At 37.1% G+C, this 14,434-nt stretch overlaps 2 protein-coding genes across 7 annotated transcripts in view; one reads left to right on the top strand and one right to left on the bottom strand.

Moving 5' to 3' along the window:
* sdhaf2 (succinate dehydrogenase complex assembly factor 2) overlaps window positions 1-14,434 on the bottom strand; it is a 487,549-nt gene that overhangs the window by 51,789 nt on the left and 421,326 nt on the right. The window lies entirely within an intron of this gene.
* The window catches only part of LOC127450771 (diacylglycerol lipase-alpha-like), a 61,517-nt gene that overhangs the window by 14,228 nt on the left and 32,855 nt on the right, over window positions 1-14,434 (top strand). For 3 of the 5 annotated variants that reach the window (XM_051715125.1, XM_051715142.1, XM_051715133.1), the window contains 3 exons: window positions 9,175-9,276; window positions 10,365-10,576; window positions 13,302-13,403. In XM_051715125.1, the coding sequence (XP_051571085.1) occupies window positions 9,182-9,276; window positions 10,365-10,576; window positions 13,302-13,403 (409 nt within the window). In that variant the 5' untranslated portion in view covers window positions 9,175-9,181. Of the gene's footprint in view, window positions 1-408; window positions 432-9,174; window positions 9,277-10,364; window positions 10,577-13,301; window positions 13,404-14,434 lie in introns of those variants that run through there. The other 2 variants (XM_051715119.1, XM_051715151.1) reach the window with 2 other exon arrangements.

Genomic DNA, 14,434 nt, shown 5'->3' on the forward strand with positions numbered 1-14,434 from the left:
GAGATTTATAATATCAAATCTGGCTGATAATCTATTTTCCAATATCATTTTACCTGATTTCTCATCGTATTTTCCCATTCAACCTCACAATTAAATGTCCTGTTGTATTTTCACCATCACTGTGTTGCTTCATCCGATGTCTCTCATTTCTCCTTTTTCATTTCACACATCTGACTGCTCTCATCCTTTTTTTAGATTGAGGACCATGTGCTACGCACACCCACTCTTCCTGCCTCTCCTCATCTCTTGCTCCAAATTCTGTTGCTCCCTCTTTCTCTGTCTTCTTCCTTCAGTCACCCTTGCTCTTGTATGCCTCGTGTCTTTTTTCACCTAATTTTCATGCTAGTCCTCTTTTTCCTGCATCCTCATCTTGTTTCACTTTCTTTGCCACCCACTCGCTCCTTTCAACATCTTCCAGCTCCACCTGCAGTGTAAGTGTTTGTGGGTTTATGTCTGCTTGTATGTCTGAGTAAGTCTGAACATACTGTCTTCCACTTAAATGTTTAAATTCAAAGACACACACATCAGCAACACGAGTTATGACTAGACCCAGAATCTGGAGAAGTTTCCCCATTTTGTGCTGATTTAAATTTGGTAGAATTGAAAAGAGTGGATTTAAACGTAAAATGTGTGGGTACAACATCTATTGGTGACTTAAAACATAAGTTTTATTATGTAATAAATAAAAACACTAGGGGATGTGTAGAACTTTTGAATTATGCGTGTTTCAGGTCTGTTTGTGTCTAACATGAAAATCATGTTATGAAATGTAACATTGTGGTCTGTGGCATTGAATCTTTGAAAGATATTGAGACACTTAGTCAAAGTCGGGCTTAGTCAAAGGACAAGAAAGTGTCAGTGTCAGATAAAAAAAAATGTCTACACTCACTCAGTAATAATGGAGAAAACTATAACAACCACATATAACGATACTTGTGCTTTAAGATGTTTCCTTTTTTCGCCTGTATGTATTAGATGATCTCTCAGTTTCAACAAATTAATGGTATAAGCCATTTCCTCTTTAAAGACTCCATGGCACTTTACAAGTGCAGTTGTCTTTCCTGTGCTGATGTATTTTGTATTGAAACAGGAAGTTGGTGTGAGGCATCAATGACCTTGATTTTAGTAGCCAATAGCCTCTAGTTTACGTCACAATCTGGAAAAACCATGATTTGCTTCTTGGAATTGCAAGTCGTGGCAGGTAATATAAAACAGGCTATATGGATTTGGTTCCAGAAGTATTTTTCCCATAAATTTTCTCCATAGGCATTTCAAAACTGCTTCAACAAAGAGTGCTAAGCCATGAACTAAACCAACCAGCTCACAACAGATGGTTGAATCACAACACACAATTTAATAAAAAACAATAGTACAATATAAAACTACTGACTATAGGCCTATGATAGGGCTAAGTGATATTCAAGAAATATTTTCACAATATTTTTATTTAAAAAAAAACGGATATCTGATTACATTGTCAACTCTGGTATTGGAGATTATTTTTTCAATTCAAATTACACTTTAAACGATACAAAAAAGCAATTAAAAATTATGAAAGTGGTAAAAACAAAACTGTACATTATCACCTCCCCAAATCCAAACATTTACCATCTCCAACTTCATACACTGGCCCCATTTGCCTAATTCAGCTGGTAGAAAATGACCAATTCAAATTAAAATTGAAAGACTATATTATAAATGTAATCAATAATGGTTATAATAATAATTGAAATATAAATAAAACAGTACCTCTAGGAAGTTCAACACACCCCACATAAAATCTAAGTGATGATCTAAGTGAATGGGTACTGAAATTTTGAAGGTCTGAAAAGCATATAAAGGCAGCATATAAGTAATCCATAAGACTCCAGTGGTTAAATCCATGTCTTCTGAAGTGATATGATAGGTTTTGAGTGTGAAACAGATCAATATTTAAGTACTCTTTTACGATCAATCAAAGTTTTTCTATCAAGTCCGTCCACTGATGGCCATGTTTGGAATTCTCTCGGGAGGCAAATTTTTTTTTTTTCCTTTTCTCCCTAATTTGGAATGCCCAATTCCCAATGTGCTTTTAAGTCCTCATGGTCGCGTAGTGATTCTCCTCAATCCGGGTGGTGGAGGACAACCCAGTTGCCTCCGCGTCTGAGACTGCCAACTCATGCATCTTATCACGTGGCTTGTTGAGCGTGTTGCCATGGAGACATATCGCATGTGGAGGCTTCACGCCATCCACTGCAGCATCCAAACCCAACTCACCACACGCCCCACCGAGAATGAACCACATTATAGCGACCACGAGGAGGTTACCCCATGTGACTACCCTCCCTAGCAACCGGGCCAATTTGGTTGCTTAGGAAGCCTGGCTGGAGTCACTCAGCACGCCCTGGGATTCGAACTAGCGAACTAGCGAACTCCAGGGGTGGTAGCCAGCGTATTTTACCACTGAGCTACCCAGGCCCCCTCGGGAGACTATTTCTAATCATGACAGTGCAGCTCTATCTACATGAATTGGGAAAGACTGAAATCTCCTAAACGGTTGGTCAAAATTATGATCAAAGAACATATTTCATATCAGCACTAAAATCTGACAACAATGGTATCATAAATTGTACTTCTTTACTTCAGATTACACTAAAAAACGCAATTGTCTTGGCTTGTATAGCTAATGCGCATGCGCGTTGTCAAGTTGATTGACAGGAGATGTCTGTATCTAAAAGGTGATTGGCTCTTTTAAATGTAAGCGGGACTTCCTTTCTACATCCGTTGACAGTTGGCTGCTGTTGGGCGTTCCAATTTCTCCCATTCATTTTAATAGAAGTGGCCGTCTCTGCTAAATAGTCTCTGGATCAGTCCCCACTTTCACTTTCAAATTCTTCTTTTGTTTTTGGCAATACACATTCTTCGTTCATATTGCTACCTACTTGGCAGGGAGGAAAATTTAGAGTAAAAAAGAACTTAAATATTGATCTGTTTCTCACCCACACCTATCATATTGGATACAATGTCTGAAAACATAAGTGCATGATAACTATTAGGCTACTATTCAATATATTTGGCAATTTCCCAGCTCATTGGTTTGTCATTTTCCGATGTTGTCGATCATCGTCTGTCAATGAATATTGTAATCGGCATCGGGATATTTGTCAGATATCATTGATACCTGATTACATCGTCCTATTGCCCAGCCCTACTGTATAATCAAATATTATAACTTTGAAAACAATATATTTAAGGTTATTGCAAAATATTAAAAGATATAAATATAGAAATATATAAGTAGTTTGAGATTGTAGTGAGACCAACTTAATTACATTATTCACAATGATTCAGGGGAGTGGGCCGTAACTGCTAAGCTCTTTTGCTACGATTTCCATTTCCAAGGTAATGGCGACTTCTCTTATTGGTGGATCTCTCTATGGGTAGTGTAGTTCTTTACTGGGAATAAAGCTGTTCAGCTTGTAGTCCATAAATGCGAAAGAGAACTCACCATGGGTTCCCCTGTGATTTTCCTAGGGGTTTTTATATATGGGGTTTTTGAACTTGTGTGTAAAATAAGGTCTAAGGTAAACATTATTTGCTGAAATGTGAATGTTTTATTCTACAATATAAATTACACACTTTCATACCTCATACGTGAAATTTGAAGCTGCCGTGCATTTAAACCCCATTATAAAAACCCATTGGAAAATCCAGAGCGAACCCATGGCGAATTAGACTTCCAGGTTCGCCTACAAATTGACATCATGGCTAAACAGCTCTATTAATTGTGAAATTGTGAAAAAATAAATTTCTCTATGGGGAAAATGGATGGCATTATTACTTTGAGAACCCTACTGTTGCACTGTATTAGGGACATTCTTATAAGAGACCTTTTTTATTGTCGTTGTTTTCCACATAGAAATAAATGGGTAACTTTGGGACTGAACAGACTGAAGTCTGTTATGCAAAACGTAATCCAATTGGCCTGCCATTTTATTCCAACTTTTACTCCCGGTCAGAGGCTTCCATCTCTCTCATGTGCCATTATAGTCTCATTATTACCTTCCTAAGGATGCCTGAGGTGGATGTTTAAATAATGAGAATTGATTGTGATAAGTTCATGTCATATTTGTTTTAACGTGTGTTTTCTTATAACGTTGGTCTTAAAACTGGCTCCATGTTTTTGTTTGGTTTCAGGGATATGTCACCGTGGGGGGGTTGCTATGGAGAAACATAGGTGTGAAGAGAATGCGAAAGATTGAGAACTTGTAATGCAGCACAGTGTAACTGAATGTGAATATGATTGTACAGCTGCAGTGTAACCGTTTGTTATCTGTCATTTTATCAGACAGGTCTGTTTTGAAGGATAATGATTAACTATGACAATACTTTCTCCTACTACAGTTTCATGTGCAGAGAAAACTTTTAAGTAAGCCATTGATTGACTGACTTCCCAAAGAGGTCTTTTTGAAGTTTTTTTTGGTCCAAAATGTAAACTTCTTGGTCAACTGTTCATGCTACACACATGAATGATACCTCAAATTGTTATTTGCTATTGTTGCCATAACCACTTTATTAAGTTAAGTGTGCCGGGTCTTCCAGAAACAAAAGACTATGAAGCTTCAGGCCCATACGGTGTTTCACCTGCCTGTCTGAAAGTCTGCGCTGACCAACTGGCCCCCGTCTTCACACAGATCTTCAATAGATCACTGGAGCAGTGTGAAGTTCCCTGCTGCTTCAAACACTCCACCATCATTCCGGTCCCCAAAAAAACCAAATTCACAGGACCTAATGACTACAGACCTGTCACTTTCACGTCTGTGGTCATGAAGTCATTTGAGAGACTGGTTTTGGCCTACCTGAAGGACATCACTAGACCACTGCTAGACCCCCTTCAGTTTGCTTACTGAGCAAACAGGTCTATGGATGATGCTGTCAACATGGGACTGCATTATATCGTGCAACACCTCGAAAGACCTGGGACTTATGCAAGGATCCTATTTGTGGACTTCAGTTCAGCCTTCAATACCATCATGCCTAATCTTCTCTCGACCAAACTGACCCAGCTCTCCGTGCCTACCACAATTTGTCGGTGGATCAACAGCTTTCTGACAGATAGGCAGCAGCTAGTGAGACTGGGGAAATTCACATCCGGGACCCTCACTATTAGCACTGGTGCTTTACAGGGATGCGTTCTCTCTCCACTGCTCTTCTCCCTGTACGTGAATTACTGCACTGCAAAGGACCCCACTGTCAAGCTCCTGAAGTTTGCAGACGACACCACGGTCATTGGCCTCATCCATGATGGTGATGAGTGTGCATACAGACTGGAGGTTGAACAGTTGGTTGTCTGGTGTGGTCACAACAATCTTGAGCTGATCACACTCAAAACAGTGGAGATGATAGTGGACTTCAGGAGGTTTGGTTCAGCCACCAAATCAGACAGAAGGAAACTACAACGGACAGTCAGGACTGCTGAGAGGATTATTAGTGCCCCCCTGCCCACCCTCCAAGACCTGTATGTCTCCAGAGTGAGGAAACGTGCAGGTAGAATCACTCTGGACTCCACACACCCTGCTCACTCCCTTTTTGAACTGTTGCCCTCTGGCCGGCACTACAGAGCACTCGGCGCCAAGACTACCAGACACAAGAACTGTTTACCATCAGGCCATTTACCACATAAACAATTAAACTGCCTTCAGGACTCCCATAGTGCAATAATGTATAAATATATCATGTGCATATGTAAATTCACTCATATTTAATTCAATAACTGTACATACCCCTACCTTGCACATATATTACCACTTGCACATGTATAAACACCATTCTATGTTATATGTCATATTTTTTTGTATGTTTGTTTATACTCTTAACTTTGTTTTATATTCTGTGTCTCACTGTAATGTTCTGTGTGCACTTGCTTATTTCTCCTATCACCAAAAAAAATTCCTTGTGTACGTGAGCACACTTGGCAATAAAGCTCATTCTGATTCAGATTATTATATTACCAAATCTGCATAAATTACTGAACTATTGGCAAGATTTTATAGAGGCTGCATTACCTAAACATTATCCTAAAACAGTGCCTAAATAGTTATTTGGCTATTCGTTAACTCGCACAGCCTAGGTAACTTGAGCAGAAATGGAAAGTTTTGTTTTTAAAGTGGAGCAAGTTATTACATTTTGACGAAGGATTACAAAGACAAACTTTATCTGGAATAGCGTGTGCTGATGAATTGTGCACTTATCGACCTAGAACATAAAATAAGAAAGTAAATGAGGTCAGTGGTGATTTTGTGTTGACATTAACCTTTACACCACACCACCCATAAAAACAGCAAAAATACACACATTTGGGGAAGTGCATTGCCAGGGCGTATCCCTTCACCCCAATCCATAAAAAAATAAAAATAAAAAAAAAACATGTCACATCCTGTATTTTTATCCATTGTCCATGAATGTCTCCAAAACACAGTCAGAACAAGGCCAGCATTTTGTGTACTCTGAAAGTACCTGTTGACCATTTAAATGCATTGCTTTAAGATTTGTGTTGTAATTAGAGCAATCTTGCCACACAATGAAAGTTTGCTGGATCGGAATGTTATGCTCTCTGGAGTGGAAGTGGTTTCCTTGGAAACCATCAGTAGTCCTTGATCACTGACAACCACAAGATCTCTCTCTCTCTCTCTCTTTCTCTCTCTCAAGTACTATTACGATTGGTCATACTTGGGGTTTGAGATTTTTTTTAAAAACCTCTTACTTTAAGCATCACATTTCAGTGTGTAACTTCTCCCGCACTGTATGCTTCGGACATGAATGATACCTCAAATTGTGTGGGTGGTTCAGGAGAGGTGTGCTTATACTTTTCTAAGCGATCAGACTTATGATTTTCACCTTTCACGTATAGACTTATTGTATATTGAAAGTCATACTAGGGATCAGAATTTGTATGTGGATCTTTGGCCATATACACATTGCAGCTAAATGAGCTTGTGACTTCTCTTCAGAGTGTTTAATTCTGTTCTATAAATGCAAAGTTTGTTTATTTATGCGAGTGACAACTGCATTCTACAACCAAACTCATTCCTGAAGAATTGAAGTAGCGACAGCTGAATTGTCATAAAATCCACATTGTGTGTACTGTGTACAGCAGTGGTTCTCAACTGGTTTTGTTTCAGGACTCACATTTAAATTTGGACCTCAAGTGGTGACCCACCACAACAAACAATCAAAAAGTTTATCATACAAATGTGATATAAAAAAAAGTATTTTAAAGCAAATAAAATATGAATGTTTTATTTACCTTAGTAGGGCTGGGAATTGATAGAGATTTCCCAGTTTGATCAGATTACGATTTACAAGCTTTCGATTTGATTCAGATTTCGATTCAATATAGATTCATAAGGGTATTCTTTGGTTATAATGTCCATTTTGCTTACATATGAAAGAAATTCTCTCTCAGTGAATGCTGTTAGTTATACAGGGACCTTCTAACTAGGTATAATTTGAAAATATTTATTTTACAAATTATATTTTATCATTAATTTTTCATCATATTGGTCACATTTTAGCTTTCTAAAAATGTTTAAATCCATGTATTCCATCAATAAATATGATGTCTTGAAATTGCATATATTACATTGCATATTTATATTTTGTTACATGTTTATTGATCACATTCATAATTTCTACTATTTACAAGGATTTACATTAAAGTGCTAAATCGGAACTGTCTCTTTAAGACAACCGGCAGTTTAGCGAGTGAGGGCACCTGCGGTTTCTTTAATTCATCCGTGTTGTGTATAATTGTAATTATTTTTTAATTTTTTTGTTGTTTTTCATTTTCTTTATTATACAACTACTGACTGTAAAGAACAGAAAGGGTATTAAAACAGACATTATTAAATGATAAATTAATTGCGTGGATCTCGTCTTTGGACACACATTACACAGAACGAGTCAAACCAAACTTTTAAATTAAACACACAGTGAAAATATCCAGGTGGGGAACACTTGGCGAATATGCAAGTTATTTACTTGCATTGTATATGGTTGCTTCATAGAGTAAAATATCGATCTTGGGATTTTAAAATCGATATTGAGATCATCGCTAATATGTTTTGTTTTTTTTTTTGTTTTTTTTTGGTAGAAATGGCTAACACCAATAATTCAGGGGATTAGGTTAAGTATGCGGATATGGTTGTCACTCCCTAAGCTTTGCAGTATGTACTGTGTACAGTATGTGCAGTAGTCTTTTGACATGGGCTAATAAGCAACCGCCCAGAACTCCCAAGGAACTGCATTGTAACAACAACACACTCTTTTCTTTTTTAGAATCTAGTTGGAAAGTATGCTTTAAGATACCATGTGTAAACTCTCACTCTCATTACTCTTAGCTAATATTTATTTTACATCAACATTCTCTTGGCCTAGTTCCTCTTTGCCTTTCCTTTCCTCTTTCATAATTTCCCTCACTCCTCTCTTTCTCTAACGTTTTCTCTCTATAGCTGAGTTGTCTTTCCCTCTTATTGTGTGATGATGTGTTCATTTCTATCTATCCTATAAGCCCAGGTGCAGTTTTTTTTTCATGCATCTGTGATGCATGATTATGAGAAATGTAAGTTTAAGGAAAATAAAAAAATTGAAGTCTGTCATTATTTACTCAACCTCATGTTGTTCCAAACACATGTTATTTTTTCCCATGAAGTCTTCATGCAGCTCTTTTCCATACAATGACAGTAAGTGACCACAGCCATATGATAGCTTTGCATGAGAAACCACTAGAAATTTTAGTCTTTATTTACTGATAATATTCCCCTCTGTCAAAGCTCTGAAAACTCATTTGTGTACAGATTTTTGTTAAATAGCCATTAGTTCTCACATGTGTCTTAACTTAGCGTGCCAGTTTAAATACACGGAATGAAGAATGAGATTTTAGATTTGCAATTGAGGAAATATTACTTTCATACAGATTACAGTAATGTTAAAGTTGGATCTTACTGCAATAGCAGTCCCATGCATTTATCATGTGAGTGTGTAGAAGGTAGTGTTCGTGTTAGTGTTCTGAATTATCTTTCTTTTGGTCTTATGTTTCTCTCGTGTCCTCTGAAGAAATGAAGAAGTGGTGAACAAGAACTCTTTCTGTATGTTAGTTGCACGTGTAACTGGAGTGTGTTTATGTGCGTGTTTCAGGGCAGTGATGCCGGGAATGGTACTGTTTCAGCGACGCTGGTCAGTTGGGAGTGATGACCTTGTGTTGCCGGCTTTCTTCCTGTTCATACTACACTGCATATGGTGAGTGTTTGCGTGTGTGTGTGTGTGTGTGTGTGTGTGTACAGTATATTTATTGCATGTGACATTTGTCACACTTTAGTTAAACTGAAATATTTAAAATTAGTAAGTATTCTTCCATACAATACAGTAGGGGTTCCCAAACCCATATGACCCATTTTAAATAATCTTGGCCTTTTCAAAATTAAAAGCTTTGCATGTTCACTTGCTCAACTGAAATGTCTGTCATTTTAACCAACTTATTTGTATACTTTTTTAGAATTGTAATGCATTTTTATTTCATTTATATCAGCATTACCATTTCTTACAAACCCCTTGCAGTTCCCTCACAAACTCCTGTTTGGGAATCCCTACAGTACAATATGAAATGCTCTGATTATTTTTTGAGGCAAATGATTGCCTGCTACAATGACTATTGGGCTTCATTCACAAAAACGAGCAGAACGAATTTGTGTGTAAATTGTTTATCAATCCATTCTTGCTTAAATTATCTCATTAAATTCAATGCGATAATTTACATAAGAATGGTTTTACCACTGATCCACAGAAATTCATTCTGCTTGTGTTTCATGAAAGAGGCCCATTGCATGGAATTGCATCAACATCACGGAAACCACTAGACTGAGGTTTTCCTTAAAGGATGTTATACTTGGTATTTCATTCAGCCTTCCAGTAAGATTGTATTTACAAGATGAGCACACATGAATGCCACCACAAGGTCACAATTACAAAACTATATTTATAATATTATGAGTGCAAAACTCAGGAAACATGTCAATTAAATAATTATTGTGAATGCTAATTAATATTAATTATGTTGTGAATGTTCTTGGTGCATTTTAGTCTTTTGGGATTTTATGTGCTGTGCATAAAGAATAATGATTGAGCTTGTCAGAAAATAATACTCTTTTAACATAGTTCTCTAAGATTGCACAAGAATGCTAAAATACACATATGAAGCATCAATAACACACCTAATTACACATCACGTTGTGATTACATGATTTCTAACTCGTAAATAGATACTTTCCAGGAAGTATTGAAGGCAGCATCAGTGTTCATGTGATGTTGTGGTTGTGTTCTTTCGGCAGGCTGGCGGTTCTGTCCGTGGTTCTTTTTGGGCTGCCGTACAGTTCAGAGCAGTCATGCTCAGTCACGCTGGTGGATCACGGTCGAGGTTACCTCGGCATCCTGGTCAGCTGCCTGATCTGCGAGAGTGCCATCATGTGGTTAAGCATGAGAGGCAGCATCCTGTACACACAACCCAGAGAAGCGGTTCAATACGTGCTTTATATACGGCTAGGTAAGACAAACACTTGCTCATGTACCACAGAGACAACCCCAAAAGAGCTTCCATTAATTTTGTCAGTACATGTGATCACAAACGTAGGCTCAGTTACAAAATCTAGTGAGCTGCCTACCTAGACAACATTTTTTTTCAGTTCACTTGTGATGCAAAGGCTATTCCAAATAGTAGGCAACATAATTATTCTGCTTTCAAAGATACCTAATTTTGGTCAAATTCTAAGGCAGTATCGCATATATCCTTTACAGAGAAGGCACGCCCATAATGCATTGTCAGGAGCTTAGTGAAAAAATCTGTGAAAAGATTGTGTATGAAGCGAGAGAGAAGTTATTTGTTAATGTAATCAATTTAATACCAAAAAGTTGTTTAATCTGTTTAAAAATTAATTCTTTTACTTAATATTTGTGTGTGCTATGTTTTTTATGCTTATCAGAGTGTCTTCTTGTTAGCTTAGCAACATGCTAACACCAAACTCTGTTTATCAATTGTAAGTCGAGTCTCCTGTGCGCTTTGCGTGAGGAGATTTTTTTGTTTGATGCACAGAGTTGCTGCCTATGTAGTGTTCCACATAAGTCATTTAAGAGGTTACCTTTTTTTTTTTTTTTACTGATGATGCCTTAAAAGGCAGCTGCATGTGTAGGTAGTAGACATCAAATGGATTTTGGAACAGAGCCGTAGGCATTCGTTAAAATGGCAGTGCAGTTCATCGCTTTGCATATGTAGGGAATGTTTGTCTAGAAACAAATACAGACATTCATTGACCTGCATCGGAATACAAATGAGTCCTTTCTCTGATGTCACACACGTAGTTACCTGTACAGGATAAGGGCCTATTCACACCAACACCCTCACAAAAATTGAGAGTTCATGGCAAATTTGCCCCAAACTTGCTACAAATTCGACATTTGCTGCAAATTGGTGGCAAATTTGTGGCTAGTTGCCAGATCTCTAGATTTTTTGTTAGGGCAGCGACGCAAACAAAATGTTTTGCAAACCTGAACGAAAGGGAAATGCACTCCAGTCATTCACTTGCTTAAATGCAATATATAACTATAACAGATTTCACTTGCTCGAATGCAAAATAAAACCCATTGCTAAAAACTTCTGGCAAACTTGCCGCAAATTTGCTGCAAATTTGTCACTCATTATTTTCACATGCAAATTAGCTTGTGATTCGCTTCAAATTTTTGCCAGAAGTTTGCAGCTCTTCATCGGTAGTAGTGAACCTGCAGCAAAACTTTGGCAACAATGGACAATTTGCCAAAAGTTTGCCGCAAAGCTCATTTGCATGTGAAAATAATCAGTGGTGAATTTGCGGCAAATTTACCATGAACTCTCGATTTTAGTGATTGTATTGTGGTGTAACTAGATTTTGTAATTTTCTTAAGAAAATGTAAGTGGTGCTTGGTCATACAAACTCACTGCCACAATGCTAGAGTGTTTTGGGGAGTTTACAGGGGGTTGCTAAGGAGTTATGGGAGGTTGCTAGGTGGTTGCTTACTGGCCCAAGTCAAAAGAGCCTACCCCCAAGTCTTTATGATTTCCTGGTTCCTAGATATGGCATGGGTCCCTCCTTCAATGTAAGTCTGTGGAATTTCTTTGCCCGTTTTATTGTTCACCAGGCAAAAATTGTTAGTCTGATAGCTTAGAAAAGTAATATCACAACTCGCCTCAACAAGCCACATGATTTGAGGTATCATTCATGTCCACAAGCATCATAAATAATAGTGGTGTTCTCTTACTGTTAGCAATAATAATAGTAGGGATGCACCGATGTATCAGCTGCCGATATTTATCGGCCAATTATTGACCGAATTAAATTCATCGGCATATCGGTAAAAAGCATAAAAATGCGATATGAAAAAAAACAATGGTTTATTTATAATTAATTAGTAACACACTTTGTGAAAACTGTGAATTCAAATGCACATTCCATAAATAATAAAAGTCACAATCTGTTGAAGGGATGGCACTCCTAAGAACGTCATATTTAATTTGTATTCTTTCTCGTTCTCGCGTTAATGCGGAAAAAACACTATAAACGGACTTGACACTGACCTATAGGCTACATGATGAGGGATATCATCCAAAACACTTTGAAACCAGCAGACTTTGACTTCTGAGATATTGGAAGTTATATTGGAAATTATTTATTGATAGAACTTTAAAAAAGCTTTTGTACCTCTTTATACATTTCTAAGCATTCCTAAGTAAAACAGTGATCTGATGACAAAATAAGCTAAGTGGTAAAATATCAGTATAGTTATCAGCATCTGTAGATTTTTGTTAAAATCGATATCTGTTATAAATTGTCATATCAGTGTTATCCTAAATAATAGTGCAGCTGTTTTAATGAATATGTCATACCTATGTTTCCCTACAAAGGCGAACCTATGCCAACAGTGAAACTGAGAAAAATGGCTTCAAGGTTACATAGCTTTAGTGTGGATTTTGTAGGTACTGCTATTTTCACACTGTTTTCTCTAAATCTGATCATAATTGAGCAAAACCTGTCACAGGACAGATCAAAGTCTAAGAGACCCAATTTCAGGACATAACGCAATTTTGATTAAATGTGTGGTTACTGCTTTTTTGCTTTATGAACAAAAAATGACCCAAATACTATTAATTGTTTCATTGTAAAATCATGTTGCACCAATTCAAGCTGTGTGAATAGGCCTTAATTCTAAGACTCTTGTTGTATTGTTCTTCCTCTCTGCAGCCATCCTGCTGGTGGAGCTGGTGTATGCAGTGGTGGGCATCGCCTGGTTGGTGCAGTATTACCAGCCTTGCTCTGACATCACAGCCAAGAACCTCGCCCTGGGTAAGACACAGATACAAACAATATGTGTGGTCGGTATGACCAAAATATTATATCACAATACGAGTACATGTTTATCATGGTAACAGTATATATATCTCAATATAGAAATTTTTAGAGGTGCACTATGTAATTCTGGGCTCTTTATCGACATCTGTGATTGAAACATAAAATTGCAAGTTACTTGTGGAGGAACATTTTTTTTTACGTCAGTTGTGCTTTGACTTTGTCCTTCTGTGCGGATTAAACTGATGGTTTAAGGTATGCCCATAGTTGCAATATCATCATATCAGAGCGCATCTGACCAGCTACACCAAGAGTCACTGATAGTAAGAAGAAATATATACAAAAAATATACTGTATGAGCAAGTAAGTAGCATAACATGTGCCATAATAGCCGGACATTCTTTTCTTTGTTTACAGACATGACGTAAACATGCAATAACAAATAAATGAAGCCTGAAAATTCCCACCAAAATCAAACCTGACAGTTATGAATTTAAATTCATTATTGTAGGCTTATCATTGTGACTCAGGTTGAGGCAAGAACTTTGTTTTGAACACATATTTATTTATGTACTGGCTCAATAATAGTTTTTGGTTCATTTCTAATGAAAAATAAGGTGAGGAATTTAATGTACCTTTGAAATATTTTTAAATGCTATTTGGTAATGCTCATTTTTGGATATTTAAGTGAATGAAATACTTTACAAATGAACGGTACTTTATCTAATTTCATTATTTTTTCTTTGTATTTGGAGCTTGATGGGCTGTAACTTAAATATGAAGTCTGGCATCCGTGTAAAAAGAGCTTCAAATTATGTAACTATGTAAAAATATATAAAAACAAAACATTTATAACAAATATTATTAAACAGGTAGTTCTTATTACATTCTGAAAGACAATGCCATGGGATATGCTTGCAGCATAAAGATGTCCAGACATTTTTATACCATGTTTTATAGTCCCATGAAACCTCCCCTTGTTAATCTTAGCAGATTTCTGTGTATTCCTGTGTAGCCATTTATAGCCA

This window comes from Myxocyprinus asiaticus, chromosome 2, assembly GCF_019703515.2.
Source record: "Myxocyprinus asiaticus isolate MX2 ecotype Aquarium Trade chromosome 2, UBuf_Myxa_2, whole genome shotgun sequence".
Taxonomy (NCBI): Eukaryota; Metazoa; Chordata; class Actinopteri; order Cypriniformes; family Catostomidae; genus Myxocyprinus; species Myxocyprinus asiaticus.